At 36.4% G+C, this 19,165-nt stretch overlaps 1 protein-coding gene across 1 annotated transcript; it reads right to left on the reverse strand.

The window, feature by feature from the left end:
• Positions 1-452: 452 nt before the first annotated feature.
• On the reverse strand, positions 453-11,780 carry LOC111468898 (phosphoenolpyruvate carboxylase 4). Its single transcript, XM_023114040.1, has 20 exons — positions 11,522-11,780; positions 10,896-11,059; positions 10,438-10,552; positions 10,061-10,138; positions 9,901-9,969; positions 9,657-9,735; positions 9,471-9,547; positions 9,249-9,344; positions 8,068-8,209; positions 7,317-7,448; positions 6,906-6,979; positions 6,531-6,776; positions 5,404-5,529; positions 5,220-5,321; positions 4,954-5,100; positions 2,582-2,680; positions 2,377-2,465; positions 2,116-2,242; positions 1,837-2,043; positions 453-1,558 (listed from the first exon to the last, which is right to left on the reverse strand). The coding sequence occupies exons 1-20, from the start codon at positions 11,675-11,677 to the stop codon at positions 734-736; spliced, it is 3,150 nt and encodes a 1,049-aa protein (XP_022969808.1). The 5' UTR covers positions 11,678-11,780; the 3' UTR covers positions 453-733.
• Positions 11,781-19,165: the final 7,385 nt, after the last annotated feature.

The raw sequence follows: 19,165 nt of genomic DNA on the forward strand, positions 1-19,165 counted from the left end.
TAAGTGATGTCCATAGGATATCATTATTCCGGGAGGTTGGCATGACTTGGCATTATATACATACAGCACTAGACAAGGCATGGACATAATGTACCCACACCCACCAACCAATCTTTGCTGCTTTCCTAGTATTTAAACTACCAAGTCAATGCCTAACTTGAGCATTAACATCCCTCACTTTGCCATTTTCAGTATTAATTTGAACTAGGGAATGGACACACGGCACCCGCAGCTGTGTTCAACGTTCACAGTGGGGTGGGGCGGGGCGTGGGTGAGGATGTTTAGATAAGCTCTGAAGCCTTCACCTGTGGTTTCCAACAAAACGAGACATGTGGAGCAATAAGTGCTCAAAATGTTTCTAACCTTTTTCTTACATGAAAATTAGTCAGAATGGGCACAAGAAATGGAAGAAGGCAGATTATTTTTAGCATTAGACACACGTAATCGGGTAACATAAACAACAAAAACAAGGAGCTTTGAGGATTTAACATCTGGAACAGTATTCTTGAGTGTTCAGAATGCAAATACTGGCCAATGAAGAATTTACATAAAATGTTCCAAATAACTTAATTCAAACCGATACGATCCTTAAACTGGATGAACATTTTTCTTCCAATACACTAACTTAGCTCATTATTTTAAGCAACCCTACATCAAAATAAAGACACGACTCTTATTCTGACCCTCTTAGTAAGAAGAACCACTTAACCTGATGATGATATGAATGGCCGACTTAACCTGTGTTCCTCATTCCAGCTGCGATCCCATTAATAGTAATAAGCAATGCATCTCTTAGTTTCTTGTTCTCTGCATCACATCTCAGCCTTTTTAATATCTCAACTTGCAGCAGGTTCAGAGGATTAAGATAATGGAGTCTGCGTTCGATCAGCTTTCTCAAACTCCGATTATTTTCAGATAGTTTCCCGTGCCTGCTAACTACCAAAACATATTTCTCAGTCTCCACCAGTTCCTTCCTCAATATAGAGCCGATTTCACGCCGACTCTCCGAGACAAGAACTTCATCATAATGCTTTGCGATGTGAGTATCAGCTTTTCCTAAAACCATCTCTATAAGGTCTAGGGTGCTCTGGAAGAAAGGCCATTCTGAGTACATTGCTTTCAAGTCTTGAGTGTGACCCTTTTCACATACACCCTTTAAACCTGCCCCAACCCCAAGCCAAGCTGGAAGAACAGATCTAGTTTGTGTCCAAGCAAAAACCCATGGTATAGCTCGAAGATGCCCGATACCAACAGAGGTCTTTCTCCTTGTTGGGCGGCTTCCAATGTTAAGGAAGCCAAGCTCCGCCTGAGGAGTGGCTTCATTGAAGTAAGAAATGAATTCTGGATTTTCATATACCATGCTCCGGTAGTTCTCACAACTAATTTTTGAGATCTCCTCCATGAGATTACGCCATTTTGCTTCTCGAGGTGGAAGTGGTGGACGTAGGGTTGAAAGGAGTACGGCCGTGGTATATATCTCTAGCTGTCTAACAGCAGTCTGAGGCAATCCGAACTTGGCCTGCACCATCTCCCCTTGCTCGGTTGATCGTAAAGTACCCTGCAGATGTATTACAGTGGTTTGTCATGTCAATGATGACTTGTAATCTGAACTTCCCATGAGGGACTAAAAAATTTGGACAACAAATTCCCACACTTGAAAATCTATTGGGAAAGGACATGTAAATTTAAAGATCGGGACTAATGACAGACATGAAATGGATTTGTACCCACATTGCATTCTAACAAAGATCAGAATCAATTCAGAAAAAGTCAATGTTCTTAATCTCTCAAGAGAGTCAAACAAAAACATGTAACACAGATTATTTTTCAACTTACCATTACCGAACCTGGAGGCTGGGATTGAATGGCCAGATACGTTGGCCCACCCCCACGACCGACGCTCCCTCCACGCCCATGGAACAGGGTAACTTTAATACCATACTCGTTGCATGCAGCCACAACATCTTCTTGAGCTTTGTAAAGTTCCCATGCAGCAGTGAAGCGCCCAGCATCTTTGCCAGAGTCAGAATAACCTACCATGACCTATCCAGATGGAACTTTTTAATGCCAGAAATAGTGACAGCCAAAAAGAGAATTATTCAGATGTTATCATACCTCTTGATGCCCATTATGGTTCCTTATGATGTGTTCTCGGTACCAATCAATAGATAACAGTTTCCTGATCGATGATCCTGCTTTCCTCAAGTCGTCCACAGTTTCAAACAGAGGAACCACCCGCAACCTATTTCAGGAAATATTTTAGCCCATGGATAATCCTTGCTACATCTAAGTTAGCTCTCTTCTACCCTCACTCTTGTACTCATACACAAGGATTTTGCAAAGTTATCGTATAAAATGTTTAGCCTCAAGACTTACGTTCCACCAGGACATGGTCGTCCTAACTCGCCACTAACTGAAAGTCGTGCATCTTTCTGCAGAAGTTCCACGGCGAGGACGTCACTTGCCTGCAGTTATCAAGTACAATAGACTTTTATGAAAAATCAGAAGATAATATTGTTTTTCGCGCAGTAGCACTGCTGCTGGATTCAATAAAGAAAAAAAGAGAGATCATTATTCGTACATTTGAGGCCATAGAGATCACATAAGCACCAAGTGATTCACTCCCTAGCTCAGCAGCAACACGAAAGGTGTTCAAAACTTCTTGAACATCAGGAGGAACCTGAGGGGAAAATGAAGCCCAACATAAGTTCCTAAAGTTTAAGGGGAAACCAATGCTAGGCAAAGTATCATTCTGAAGCAATCTGAGAACAAGATTTTGTCTTTATAAGAAGATTTAGGAATTATCACAATTCAGTAGGAAACTTTCTAGTGGTAAAAACATGCATGTCCGTTGGAGTGAACATTTGCAAACGTGAATGTTAGTTCACAACTTCAAAATCACAATATTTCCTTTTATTTCAGACGGCAGAAATTTTGAAAACTCGCTTATAATCTCAAAAAAAAGATAAAAATAAGGAATGACATTCAAGAAATATATCGTACAAGAAAATTCTCGTCACTACAACGATCTCTAATGGCCACATCTTCGAGAAAATTACTTTTTCCTTCAGCATATCTTTGTAGCTAAAGGAGCTATTTGGAAAGTTTGTCACATAAAAAGTTTCTGAAAACTATTTTATAAAGTTGTTCTTAGAAAGAGGTCTGAGTTCTTCAACATGATGCAGTATTATACACGCGAAAATTATTATCAGGGTATAGAGGGCCCAAGATTGTTCAGAACATAATGTTGTTTGAGTGAAGCCTTGAGGGAAAAGTAGCTTTGACATAAAGGTGAGTGAGAGGTTATCGAGAATGAAGTGGAAGAAAGATGGAAAATTGTAAACTTTTTTATTCATAAGTTGCAAATTTCAGGAGATGCAAGAACGTGAGGATTGTTTGTTTATTGATGATTATCTCAGGAGAGAATGAGATGAGTGTGGTCCTGATTCTTCCTAATATACTCCTCAAACTAAGTATTTCATTGCCGGTTTAAACAGATATCTAAATAGAAGGGCAAAAAGTGAAGGGTTGAAACCTTGTTCACTGTAGAAGAGATGAGGAGAGTGATAGGTTTGGCAGCTGTAAGGCGCATGGGCCTAATAGGTATATGTGGCTTTCTGGTAAAAACGGGAGGCTAATAAGTTGAACAGGTTCTGAGGTTTTTCAACGATAAAAATGAGAGGGCAGTCGCTCTATGGTGTGGATCATGGAAAGGTGTAGTGGAAGAAGGGCTTTAGTTTTTGAAATGGAGACTTCGGATTATTAATTGGTTACATTCAACCAACTTTTCAACTCTGGTTAGCCTAGGAAATGAGATTTGCTTCTGAAGAGTTTAGGCAGGGAGATCCTCTTTCCCTTTGCCTCTTTCCTCGTCATCTTAGCTAAATGGTTGTGTTCCTTTTCCCTTGGAGCTCGAGGTTTCGTGGTGTGGCCTACAATTATGGTGGATAATTGTTCGGGTGGGACACCACCTCTAGGATCCTGTGGGAAGCAATCCCTCGTCACTCTGCTTTCATGAGTTTTTTTTTTTTTTTTTTTTCTAGACATTTAGAGTGAGGTATGCCCCAAATCGGGTTTTTTGTGTTAAGATGAAGGTGGTCTTTTTGCCTCCATTGCTTGAGAAAAGGCATACTTGGCCGGATGTTCAGAGTATTTGGTCAGAAAGAAATAGGACGGTTTCCAGGGCGGCAGAGTCATGGCAGGTCGTTGGAGTCTTTGGAACTTTTTTACTAGCATTTTCGTTATTTTCTTCAATTTTAATTGCCAACATTTGGTGGTCACTTCGCAATTTGCTTCTTGGGCTCCTTTTGTTTGGGTTTGGCCAATTTTCTTTTATGGTCTTCTTTTTTGTCTATTTTGAAAGTTAGTCTAATTTTAAAAATTTGATCAAATGTACTTCTCAAACCATGTGTCGCCAAGATTATCACTTGATGAACAATCCAAAGTAGCCGGCCATCAGATCCCCAAGTTAACTAAGTGATCCCTGTATAACTCCTAGGTGGCATTATCTTCACGACATTCCACTAGCTAGAATACCTATAACACCTTCGTAGAAATTCAAGTCTTCCGAAAATACTTCTAGGTCTTCCCTATGTAAGTCATAGATCAGGTCTATCTACATACAAAAGAATGTTATTTAACTTACATCCAAATACTTGAATTAATTGGATATATTCAATGATGATTTGTCATTTATGATATAAATTGAAGATCTTGTTTAGATATGAAGTAGGTTAAATTTGAGAAATGAATAAATTATAATACTGTTGCTCAATAATTCAAGTGAGATAATTAGATAGGGGAAATAAAACATTGAAAATAAGCAGTGATTTTTGTTCAATAATTATTTATATTACTGCTGTGCGTATTGTCCTTCACTGGAATATCATGAATAGTTAAGGACTTCTATCAATCAAATTACAAGTTGCATCATTTTTTCAACTTAAGTTTTACCTCAATAGTTGGAGGAACCAGTGGTCGTTTCCCCTTCAGCTCTCTTGTTAGAAATTCCAACTTCCTTTCTTCATCCCAGTCACTATATGAACCCATGTCCAAATACGTTGTAATGGCGTCCAGAGTGTCAGTGTGTCTACCAGATTCCTGGTTACAAAACGAAATCATAACCTAGTATTTTTTCCCAACTAAACTTAGGAATACAAATGACAGACCCAGTTAAATGCTACTTTGGAGGAAACAATATTAACTAAAATAGGACATACCTGACGTAAATCCAGCTTCATTAATACCATACCAAATGTAGCAACTCTTCTAATCAGATCAACTAATCGACCATCAGCAAGCACCACAGATCCACATGATTGCTGCATGAATGGTGTTGTAGGTAAATTTATATATAGACTTAACTTTAAAAGAGTGAGAGAGAGAGAGACAAGTCTGGATTACCAGAGACTCATAGCATAGAAGCAGCGGCTCCAAGAGTTGATCTGCAGTTTCATAGTAATCCGAAGGATCCTGTTCACAAGGAAGATCCTCAAGAAGCAGCTCCAGCCTCCTCCGTGTTTTCACTAGCTGGCTCACAAAAAATCACGTAAAACATACAAAACTTTTACTAAATGAAATAATATAATAATCTACTTCTATATATGATAGCACCACCTTTATACTTTTTTTTTTTTTTTTTGCAAAAGTAGCATATTGTCCAGTTTTCAAAATATGACGTGAGATGTTATAGTTTTTTCTTTTTCCTTATTTTGCATTGTATCATTTGTAATACTTAAAAAAGTGTTTTTTTTTCAACATGTTGGGGNGTATATTTGCGTCTAAGCATTTGTAAACCAGTGGAGCTAGGCCCAAAAATAGATTGATATTTTGGCAATTCCATCTAAAAAAAAAAAGTGACTTCAAATCAACATTCCTCCAATTTATTTACCACCACTTTTTTTTTCTCCCATCTAAAGGCTAAAGCGTGTTTAGTGGCATCATTAATGCCTGATAGCTGTTCACAAATATAGTAAAAAGTCAAACAGAAGGGCAAGAAAGAAAAAAAAAAAAAAAAAAGGATATGTATCTCCATGTTCATGAGAATAACTTTTCGATTTAACTCATGAAATAACAAATGTGGATATTTGAACCGACTTATTCGCACCCCAACTAGTAAATTGAAATGTTAAATAAGACGATCAAAATCAAATATCTTTGCCAGATCATTAATTAATATCGATGTCTTGATTTGAAGACATTCGATAGAAAACATCGGGAGCCAATTATGAAAAACAGAGATGTCAATTCCAATTCCAAAAGTTAATACTCTGGTCTCCTAACAATTGTCTATACAGTGGTCTTAATATTTCGACCATTCTTGAAGGAATGAATTTGCAAAATGACATAATTATGAAACCAAGTTTTGAGATTCATATCAAAATATTTGATGAATCTAGCACCAACTGAAGACCCAAATTTTAGAAGTTCACAGGTTATCCAGTTCAGATCATAAATATGTCCCCAATTCCCCATACAGTCAAATAAGATATACTTTAGCTCACCGAAGTAGCCAAACTGAAAAGGCGTACCTTGTCTTTTACACTACCCAACACAACGCGGTAGGGTGCAATTCCAGGACGCACAGGAAGCTTTGGTTCTAAAAGCTTCTGAAAACTCGACCTCCCAATCTGAGATTCTGCGAACAGTTTCCTCTGAGCAAGGAGTTGAGTTGAGTTGAAAGAGGCAGTACGAGACAAAGAATTGGACTGAAATGCACTTGCACTAGGTGAAGTTCCATTTGATATGGATGCATGTGTATTTCGAACCGAAGTTTCCTAGTACAAGAGACAGATAGTTGGAGAGAGAGAGTGAGTGCCACTGGTAACATTGAACAATCTAAAATAATATGCATTAGAGAACTAAAGATCATATATATAAATAAATGGCTCTAGAACTTGCTTCACCTCATTATTTGATGATGGATGATCAGTCCTCGGAAATTCTACTCTAGAATACCTGGATTCACCATCATTGCAATCTGCATGACGGGCTTAATGAGATTAACGACCATCCATTTTGGCAAGAAGCGAGAACAATAAAATTTAAGCATGATAAAAGAAACCCGTGAGCAAAAGCAAGTCTTTCTGTGCAAATAGATGATGAAGAGCGAAATCATTTTTTCATCCCAACTATTACATCTTTGTAAAAATATCTGTCTTCCCAACCTCACGTAAATTTTAATAAGCCACATGAAAGACATTGCATTTTCAAGGAAATTTCAAATATGTTCAAATTTGAATTTGTTCAAGCAGGTTTTATCAAGATGATGATTGTCACAATATGAGTTGAGAATAAATCTCCGGAATATGCTATACCCGTGCATGAAGGCAGATCAGCCCTAAGTGGAAGTTGTCTTGGAAGTGCAGCAGCTTGATGGCCCTGATTCTTCGGTTCACTTTTGCTCGAAGACTGATTCCAGGTCTCGTGTCCATCTTCAGATACAGCTTCTGAATAAATAATTGGATTGCTATAATTTTAGAGTGGGAATGACATGCTACATAAATTGGCTACCTCTATATCAGACTCATCTAAACTAGTAATAGAGAAGAGAATAGAAGTATGCAGAATTTCAAATATTTCGAGAATTTCAAGAGCCACAAATTTTTGTCTTCATCGCCTTATTTCTTTTTCTCCATTTTTTCTTCAGAAGCAATCCACAAATGTTTCCATTTATGTTCAGTAATATGCTAAGAATTATACATTCATGAAAGTTGTATTTAGGGAATTAAAACTTGATAGCAGGGCACCACTCTTACGTTCTTATTCCAACTCATATATTTCAGGGAGACGCTTACCTTTTCGTGGTACACGCAAGGGGTTGAAATAATCACTACTAAAAGGAATTGTAACATCCATTCAGGTCTTTCCCAATGACCGAATTATCACTAACTACGAGCAACTAATCAGCACTATCTATCTGCGTGTGTATGAGGATTTGTTGCTAACCTAAATCAACATCCAATTGACACAACTGAATTGACAAAAAAGAATTGATAAAGTCTAACGAACAACTGCTTGGCCAAACGTCTTCGTTGTTTCTTAGCTTTAAGCCTACAGATATATTACCTTTTTCAAGAATTTCATGTGCCAGTCTGTATAATCCATCGCTGCATCGGTTCATGGAAAGTTCAAATTGTAAGCTATCAAGCTCTCGAATGTATAGATCAATAGCCATCCACCTAGACAAAAGAGAGACTTCTCTTGTGACCTGAAGAATATGAAAGGGAAAAATTATTTTCTTTTTACATTTTTTTGATGGAAAAAATATTAGACTGCACCGTATGATAAATTCAGTTCCAAAATGAAGCGAAACAATTGAACAATCAGAGAATAGGAGATCTGTTTCATCGCTCCAATAGTGAAAAGTTTCGCCGTATTTCTCTAACTAATGGTGGCTTGGGGATTGGTTTTCCAATACCCAAAAAATGCTTGGTACTTCTCAAAAATTTTAGGATTTTTAGCTACACATCAAAGAGTGTCATTGATATTGCCTCAGCATTGAGGGGGAGCATTTATGCCATTTTTCTTTATATAAAAAAGTAATCCATGTAAAATCAAACACTACTTCCAAACACTCTTTTTCAACAGGACTACAAACATCATCTGACACCATCAATATACAACAAGAGTTTTCTAGAAGAAACCAATAGAACCATCACAGAAAAGATAAACCAAGCTAACCCATACACATAGAAAATGAAAATTACTAAAATATCCTTACAAAATGAAGTAAACTCTTGACAAGAAAATCTATCCTCCACCAGAAGTATATTAGGGAACAAAGTATTCACCGGCATACAAAAGTGGGACCTACGCATAATATATATAGTTATATCATGTCTTTCTATTTTAGGAATTTTAAACATATTTATATTGATGATAGATAAAAACTGAATACTTATAATATCATTCTAATTACTATGAATGCTTTAATTGAAATGGAGGTTTTATATATCGAATTCGACATGGAATTCAAGATCAGAAGCTTCTTAGTGGAAAGCTTGAGTTGCAACAGTGAGAAGAGTTAACATTAACAACAATCAATAAGAATGCTAACTGAGATATTGTTTGAGGAGGCCAGGTTGAGTATCATTAAGTTTCAAATGTTCATCTCTTAAAATGGAGTACAAAAAGGTGCATTAATTAAATATTACGACGGAGTAAACATTATGTGCACAGATTAGGAGATTTTCAGGTGCTGAAATAATCTTTGCATACAATTTTAAAGAAGATGTTGGAAGTCTCACCTTTGCTGTGACATTCGGATTTCCATCCCTATCGCCTCCCATCCAAGACCCAAATTTTATTGGTGTGCAAGTCAGAGGAAGCGACCTTCCAGTGTGCTACAGATGGGTGAAAATAGTAATGTAATAAAACGAAGGAAAATTCGAGAAAAAACAAGAATAGCAATTAAATAACGACACCATAAAAGCATTGAAGAATAATCAGAAACAAAAACTCTGGTAGACCTTCTTTAAGGCATTGCTGAGTCGACGTAAATAATAAGGGACAGCTTTCCACAGGGACTGTTCCACAATGCTCAAGCCTGAGAAATGCAAATATAATTGCTGAAGCAATGGAAGTGAGGAGAAAACAAACAATCATAGCATTCAGACGATAAGTTTCTTCTCTGGAGATTAAATTAAATTGTTTACCAGCCCTAGCTTCATCAACTGGTGTGGGCTTGTGGCGTCTAAGTTCATCTGTCTGCCATATTGAAGTTATCTCTCTTACCTAAAACGCAGAGCAAACATAAATTAAACAAGAAACAAAACATAGAAAAGTTGTTTCTTGATCATACAAATTCCAGGCCTCAAATCCCTTCCTTCCCAAACCCCTCATGTTAAGTCCTAAACTGGGAAGCAGAATGAGAAGTGGTTTGAGAAAATAAAATAATACCAGATCATCAATTAGCATTTCCCGATCTTCAGGACTAAGGTCAGGTCTGTCATTGTAGTCCAATAGATGCTGCAAATATTCTTAAATTAATCACCAAAGATTATACGCAACAAGAAGAATGATATTGCTATTCATATAATTGAATGCACTAATATCATACTGCAATGCGAAGATGCTTGTACTGCAAAGTTCGACGATTAATTTGAGTTGGATGTGCTGTAAGAACAATTTCAACCTCCTGCAGAGACATGAATAAAAGATTCAGAAGAGAATGTGACGTAGTCCAAAAATTAGACAAACATACAGACTAATCGCTGGACTTTTTGGACCATGAAAACTTCTAAATCATAGTAGAATGGTGCTTCATCCAGCAAACTTATTGTTATTACGATAGTGGTCGGACAATGCGAATTGTATACTCGATGTATTCTACTGAGCAGTCACTTTCAGCTAGCTTTAAATTATTCGGCCATCTTCTCTGTTCAGAGAAGCAAATATACAGTTGGGAGAAAAATAAATAAAATAATAGAAAAGGACCTGCTTGCAAACGCTGTCGTAAAGCTCGTCAGTAGAGACTCCGCCCTGCACAAGCTGATTAAAAACTTCATCGCAGGATCTTGATAGAAGTACAAGATTTCTCGACTTACGAACCCTGTCAGTCGTGAAAAACAACATTCATTTCCAAGAAGATGATCAAACGGCAGTCCTTGTCAACATTAAAGGGCCATCTAATTACAATGCATATTTTGAACTGAAATAGTTTGTCCTATGGTATACCCTCGTTCTCATAAGGTTTTATCTCGTATTTCTCAAATTTTTTGGCAAGCCGAAACAAATTACAGCACGGTGAAATTAAAACTGTTCCACAACAGGATCTCAAATTAGCCAATAAATACGAAACCCAGAATCTCTTTTCTTTTGTTATTTATCGGTTCCATATGAATCTATCTTTCAAATATATGAACAAAGAAATGGTAGAATGAAAGTAAACCAACATGTGGTGAGTTTCTGCAATCCCCATCAAATTGAGAGAATGGCTGAATGCACGAGCCAAAGAGAAGGCTTCCTCTAAAGTCATTTTCGACAACTCTGATGCAAGCTGCTTCTCAATCATGTCTGCCGTATCCTCGATGCCAGCGATCCTCATATTGCAAGCGCTCTGTTACCAAAAGAAAGAGGAAAAAACGAAAACGATACATCCGATTAGTCATATAACATTATTGTCACACACATCCTTCTTTCTCATTGAAGTCCCTCCACAGACGATTAACGTGCGAAATTCCAAATCCATCGAAATCTCAGCCATGGACGACTCAGAAAACAGACACAATGGACGCAGAAAAGCTGCATCCTCAAAATCTCTAGCGTATTTTAAGCCATGAACTGATGCATGATTAAGATTCCCCGTCCCAAAACTCAAAAAAAAACCGGAAAAAACATCGCAAATCAAGCATAACATCGAATGACCTTTCCATTTTCCCCACACCAACTCAGTAAGGCAGTCTCAAAAAATAACTAACCACTCAGCGACACATAGAACCAGACTACGACCATGAAAATAAACGGAGTAAGAGAACAAAAAAGAAGAAAAAAGCATGGATAAAGAGACAGAACGAGAAACCTGAGCGAGGACTCGAGTTCGTTCAACTTTCTCCATGAATAGGCTCCCAACTTCCCGCTGCAAGACGTCGTGAAGAAGGTTGCCAAGCAATTTACAGTCATCATCGAAGCTCTGGAAGGAGATTTCCTCAGCGATATCGTCCGTAGTGTCCGTCATTGTTGGAAGGAAGAATGGTGGAGAGGAAGAGAGAGTGAGGTTGTAAGAAGAGCAAAGATGAAGAAAGATGAAAGGATGAAAAGCTCAAGAGAGGATCATTCACTTCTTGTACGATCTTTTTATTTTTTTTTTGTTGTTATTTATTATTTTTATTTTTCGGGCTTTGGATATGGGCCCAAAATGGGGTACCTGGCAGCCAACTATGTTGGTACACGTGGCAGCGGTGCCGATTATGGTGGAAACTGTTAATGATGCAGCGCGAGCGATTTTGTCACCAGGTGATTCCCCGTAAACGTCGTGACGCTTTTTTTTACATTAAATAATTGAGGTCCCAAATAATAATTTATATTATAAATTTGATATTTAAATTTCTCTCTTTTTGTCATATTTTTTTAAAATAAATTTCTCTATGTTACCTAAACAAATTCGGCTCACTGCAATGTTTCAGAGTACAACAAACTTCGAGTATAACGAGGCTCTTACCGTCTCTAACGCCCCCTTTCCTATGGTTCAAGATGGCTATTGTTGGATGAATGCAACTCTCCATGATGGTATGATATTGTCCACTTTGAGTATAAAATTCTCATGACTTTTCTTTTGGACTTTCTTGCACCAATGGAGATAGTATTAATTGATTATAAATTTATGATTATTCTCTAAATTAGTCTGATGATTTTTCAAACTTTTTTTTTAACAAAAGAAAGTATTTTCATTTAATTGTAAAAAGAAACTAAATGAAAATACAAAATAGACAACAAAAATGAAAAAAAAATGCAATTAATTTAATACATTTTTATTAAGAAAACCTTTCGGCGTGAATCTCTAAAATAAGTTATTTATTTATTTAAAGAATTAATGAGAAATTTTGTGATTACGATCACGAGGAAGACAATAATGATGGTATTTTGCTTTTAATTTTAAATACTCCAAAGAATATTCCCCGCTTTATTCTATTTCGAATGAAGATTCCTTAAAAGGAAATAAAATAAAAAATAAAATCTTTTATTATCCACTCAACTTTACAACTCACCTTCACTCAATCTTTCCCAACATTTCCTACTTGCTTGTCATGTTTCATGCGTGTCGCATCTCATTTTATCATCGTGATTTTCAACGACGTGACAATCATGTTTTGACAGTGATCACATTCGAAATCGGACTACCGATTTATTCCTCTATTTGAACCAGTAAGTATTGACCAATCAGCTCGTTACCAAACCTAAGATATGACGAACTAGCACGTGGTCATGAAAATTGAAATCTCGGACAAACATCTAGTGACTAAGGACCAAAACAGGTTCTAATGGTACATTTAGTTCATATCCTTGACGGTTCGTAGTCACAGTTTCATTTAGAAATTGAATATCATTTGAAGCATGCAAGAGATCTCATAAACACAATAACATTTACACGATACACATCAAACACATAAATCAAAGAACAACTACATGAACACATACATAACAGTTTGAAAACATTAAAAGTAATAGTCATTCAATAAAGAAGTGTCTTATCTTAATCCATAGAGGAAATGAATTGTTTATATCGTTCCACGCACCCTCAAACTAACAATAATTGACGACCTCTGACAAAACATCATAAATCAACCTTAATTATTAAAATCTAACTTAAAATCAAAGTATAGAAATTGAATTACCTTGAGAATTGAACCGAAAAAATTGGTTAGACAAAAAAAATTCAAATTCTTATTTGAATCCTAGAGGTGAGACGTTACATTTTTTAATTAAAAAAAGTTATAATTATTTTTACCTTAGTTGAACTATGCTTAAATTGATCCGATTTTACCAAATAAATGATTTCATAATACTTCTAAATTAACTTATATCAATCATTAAATCCAAAACATGTATGATGGATTGATGAGCGGTGGGACCTATAATATAATATTATTTTAAAAAGAAAATAAGAAAAATTGGAACCACAATATTAATAAAAATCGTCATATAACTCTAGAATGATAAGACCCCAAGTTCGAGCAAATAATTGACACCTCTTATATGTTTCCATTCTAATGATACTAAAGATTTAAGAAAAGGAGGTCGAAGATCTTGACATGAAAGACATCAACTCTTTTCTCTCCCTTAAAAATGTCTATTTTACCCTTGAAGTCGGGGTTCTATGGAGACAAGTCTTAAACGAGTACGGTTATGATTACATTTTGCATTCTGTTCTTTGTTGTTGTGTTTGATCCCACGAAAATACGTATATGCATGTCCATAATTAGGCCTAGAAAGTATGAGAGTGATGCTCGACTAATAAGTTTATTAAAAAATTTATATTAAAGCTCACACATCTCCACCTTCCATTACCCACCGAACAGGACATGACATGACAAGACATGATAAAACAAGACAAGGAAATCCATTGTCGTTAGTTTTTTCCAAATATCATGGATCCTGTTTGACCTTGTTGTGAAATGGGCCAGAACTTTGAGAGTTCTCCAACATTTAGTTTATGAGTTTATGGCATAATTTATGGAACAAACCTAGTTTAAACAAAATTAAAACTATACTAAAATTAAAACCATGGTCTTTTTTGTTGTACCAGGCCTCGTGTGGCGTCCTTCCGTCGAGACTTTACGTTGGCGACTGATTGAGGAGGTAGACGATCGTCGTTACCGCCTCTCTCCAAAAACTCCCAGGCATCTCGGTTATCATTAGCAATGACTTTGTCGTCCCGACAATGGTCTGATTTCGGTGTTCCACCACCCCGTTCTGCTGAAGAGTAGGGCGCCATTAGTTGTCATTGCATGCCGAGCTCGTCGTTGTACTTACCGAAGCTCGTTAAGGTGAATTCTCCGCCTCGGTCCGTGCGCAACATTCGCATCTTCTTTTTGCATTCAACCTCCGCTCGCGCTTGAATGCGCTTAATCACCTCTACCGCCTCACTTTTCGCTTGCAGCAAGATCAACCACATGAAAACGACTTTTGTCATCAACTAGTAAGAGGAAGAGAGTCTTACCGCTTGGGGTTGCTGGCTTGATGGGCCCACAAATATCGTCGTGCACGAGCTTCAATGACTCACTGACACGATAGGATGTTTGAGACAGAAAGGGAGTGCGACTCTGCTTACTGATGAGACACTCGTCATACAGCTTGCTTCGATTGCCGACAAAATGTGCATCATCTTCTTCTTGTGTAGTTTTTGTAAAGTAGGAAAGTTCAAGTCTCTGGACCTTACGTGCCACCTACAAGCTACTTTTTTAGTCCTAGTTGAGAGGTTGACTGGTTGCTATATCTTCAATTCCATAATGTAAACGTTGTTTGTCGTGTGTCGAATGACACAATCGCACTTTTAAAGGCAGCGGACTAGCGATTGTGCGACACTCACTTTCCAACGACAAGTGAGCTAAGCCAATTTGTACTTTCGTCGCCTACGGCCTACGGCCAAGTGACGTATGATCAAGCCTCTAGCCTCGGTTTTAAAAGAAGGTTTTGGAAAACGAGGGTAGAGAGAGATTTTAGAAAAAAAGATTTTTGAAAGAGACGTTATATAAGCAAGCAAAAGAGAGATAACAACGGCTTATCATATATAACCTTGGGTAGGGAGAAGTTGACAACTAGTCATATCTCCCTATAGTACATTCTGAAGCATTTCATGTCTGGCAGGCCTAGACATGATATTTTTGAGGCGTCATACGCCCTAAAACTACAAAAGTAAAACACTAGAATGAAAAGACATGACAAGGGTTTGGCTTGCCATAGGCATGCGGCAATGGGCAACACGCCCTGGACGAGCATGACCGTGACACCGAACTCGTGTGAAAAGAGCTGGCTCTTAAATTAAAATGTTAGTGGATCATTTTTCGTTTATATATTGATAGTAAAGATATTATTTTAAATTTAAAGATATTTTTATTAATTTAGTAATATTTTTTTTAAAGACATTTCTAATTTTTTTAATTTATAAATGTGTGTATTTTGGAGAATGAAATGAAGAGAGAGAAAAACATAGGGAAATGGGAATGAAATTAAGAGAGAGAGAGGGGGGGTGGGGAAATTGTGGTGGTTGGGGCCTACAACACCGGCAATTAAACTCGGTCAAATTGGGTTTGAATTCAAAGAATTAGGACCCAAATTGGTGGAGCCGCCTCTAAAATCTCCTCAAATTCCTGCCTTTCCCCCTTCATTACCAAACACCTCCCCCACTTTACTTCTTATTATTATCTTTTTTTTAATTTAATACCTATTTTCTCGATATTTGTTTACTCATTCAGACAATTTAAGAATGAGAAATAGAAATTATGACAAAATCATACAATAAAAAAATGACATTTGAATGTCAATTTAATCTCGGACATCAATAATAAACCTATCCTAAGCTGTCTTCTTCAACACTATCACTTGCCTAATATAGGTTGACTGGATCATAATCACATCATATCATAAAGATAAAAAAAAAATTATTTATTAAATGGAATGAAAAATATGAGGAATGTTAAGAATGATGTTGATATAGGTGGAATTAACGGTGCTATTTGAATACTACATTTAAAAAATTAATTGAGTTTTGTAGAGAGAGTAATGATATTTGGAAAGAAAACAAAAAATTCAGGCACCAATTTGGTCGACCAACGAGTTGTGTCTCTTGGAGGGTGCGGACGGCGGAATCGGAGTCCCTTTGGGGAGGAAGCTGAAGACTTGATGGTCAAACCGGAAGGCGGTGTTGGGTGCCGGAAAGAAGCTTGTTCCGGCCATTGTGGCCGGAGCTGGCCTTGCCGAGGAGAAGCCAAGAAGCAGAGCAAGGAGGAAGAAGAACACAAGCGAGGCGTTGGAGACATTGTTGCAGAGAGTGGCCGCCATGGGAAGAGAAAACAGAGCCGATTTTGATTTAGGGAGACGAAGAAATGGTTTATTTATTTGCATGAAGAAGAAGGAAAGTAAAGAGAAATTAGGCTCACGCGCCAACAACACGCCACCTCTATTGGACATTTTCAATGTCAACGCCTTTGGGAACAAGGATTAATTTTTCTTTTCTTTTTTAATTTCAATAAATAAAAAATATATAATTTTTACAACTTAAATGAAGAAATTAGCGTCCGATCTTTATATTGTTGGCTAAATTAAAAGTCAAATTTATTTTAAAATTTCCTAAAACAAATGACACGTGGAATTTTTAAAAAAAAAGAGAGAGAAAAACAAATAATTATTAGGTGATCTTTTGCGTGGGAAGGAGGGTGGTAAGAAAAGTAGGCGAGTGGGGACCACCACCGATGTCTTGGACATTGATAGATATCTGGAATTTGCCACGTCGGTGTCTGTCCCCAATGATGACTCACTCCTACCGTATTTTATTTGTGCACTTCCCCCATCTTAACATCTCCAAAAGTCACTTTGGTTGGTACGATCCGATGATTCAAACCATCTCTATCATCTAATTTAAAATAACTTCGGATTTATAGATATTTAATTTGTAAATGTTGTCGGACTTTAGTTATTAACGTAACGTGAATAAGTAAAATTTTTAAATAATTACGAAAATGAACAGTTGGGTCCTGAATTAAATCATTCACGTCACCAACCTAAATCGAAAATAGAAGTTTGGGTTAAGTTGGGCGGTTAACTAAATCATTCCCGTCATTAAAAAAAATAGTGTTTTAATGATATATATATATAATTTGGAAGTATTAAAAGTCTAGATTGCGTGGTATTTGATCGAGGTATAACATATTTTAATGGGAAGAAGTCGATTTCAATGGTTTTGAAAGAAGGGATTTATTGACAAAGAGTTAGGTATATTGAGGTAACGAAATTTGTGACATTAATATTAATTTTTAATTAAATATTTTCGTCATCATCTTCCATTTAATTATAACTTTATTTTTAACAAACATTATACAATTTAGTCTCAACACACAAAGTCCACCAAATCTCGATGACTATGGGTCGAATTTAGCTTCATTATTCATTCGGTTTTTAAAAAAATATAATAAACAAAAAAAAAAATTAAAATTTATTAAAATTACGAGAACTAAATTTTGCCGATGCTGAAAATAAAAGAAGCAAAGAACGTGTTATGTTTATAGGCTTAATTTTAAAAATTTGAGTATTTTGTTAGGTTTAGGTTTACATTTTAGTAATGTTTGGAAGATGGGGTGTGAAAATGATATATTAATGGAAGGGATTGTTTGAAAATGGCATACATATTCACATGGGGGTGAGTGTGTATGAGACTTTTTCTTTCTTCCTTGGGAGCAACTTTGAATAATCCCACTTGCACCTCATCTTTGTCTCGTATATATATCCATAAGAGTGTAACGGTCCATTATTAGCCGATAGTTTTAATCTGCTATACATCATCATTAACCTCACGGTTTTAAAATGCATCTATTAGGAAGAGATTTCCATACCCGTATAAGGAATGTTTCATTTCCCTCTCTAATTGATATGAGATCAAGCGTTGGCTTTGATACCATTTGCAACAACCCAAACCCAAACCCACTGCTTTTAGATAATGACCACTTTGATCCTAACATATAGTCGTTAACCTCATGATTTTAAAACTTGTATGCTAGGGAGATATTTTCATGTTTTATTGTCTCTCCCAACTAATGTGGGATCTCATAAAGGGTTAGACTTGACTTGAAACCGAAAGACCGTGATATTAACCCTACTTTTCATGAGCAGACTTGTAAAAGATTATGGTCTATTGTCGAAGGCAAACATAAAGAGAACCCCCCGATAGACATGGATAAGAAAGAGTAGTGAAAGATGCTTGATAAAGTTTCAATCTTTTTCATTTCTAACGATGTTAAAAAACTTAAAAGGAATAATCTACGGGCGTACGATAACTATCTGTAAACTATAACATGAGAGGTGGGAAATTCATTAACTTATTGATCGAGAATCCATAATTTTATGTCAATCCAATGCAATTATGATGGATTAAATATGATTCTTAAAACGTTCATAAAATTATTTATGGGTTCATAAGAGAAAATAAAAAAAATTGCTATTTACGAATACAAGATGTCATATGGAAAAAGTTGGTGACATTTCGTATTCAATTATCTCTCTAACAATCCCACTTTAGAAATAAAAGTTTCTTTGTCTTCCTCGAATTAAAGTAATTATTTACTTAAAATGCTATCAACTTTCGATGCTTTTATATCGTATCATAGTGCGTTTGTCCAAATAATTTGAAAACTTTAATTTTACTTTTTAAGTTTAATAATATGCAGATGATTCGAACCTCGTGCATGTTTTGAAATGATCTTAGTGTAAAACAAAATGGAAAAGGAAATTCGAAGTCACGACTATAAAAGTCGAACGACACAACTCCTCTTGCAAATAATGTCACACGCAGCCTACAATAGAGTCGATTGCCTCCTAGCCTATGATTGCATCATCGATTCGTGCCCATACAAAATTCTTACGTAATACTCAACTTCCTTTTACACAAAGCTAGAACGTGATTTCGGAGGGTAAGGACTTTCATATTCTTGCAAGATTTCTGCGATCTTTTACG

The sequence above is a fragment of the Cucurbita maxima genome, unplaced genomic scaffold (assembly GCF_002738345.1).
Source record: "Cucurbita maxima cultivar Rimu unplaced genomic scaffold, Cmax_1.0 Cma_Scf00038, whole genome shotgun sequence".
NCBI classification, from domain to species: domain Eukaryota; kingdom Viridiplantae; phylum Streptophyta; class Magnoliopsida; order Cucurbitales; family Cucurbitaceae; genus Cucurbita; species Cucurbita maxima.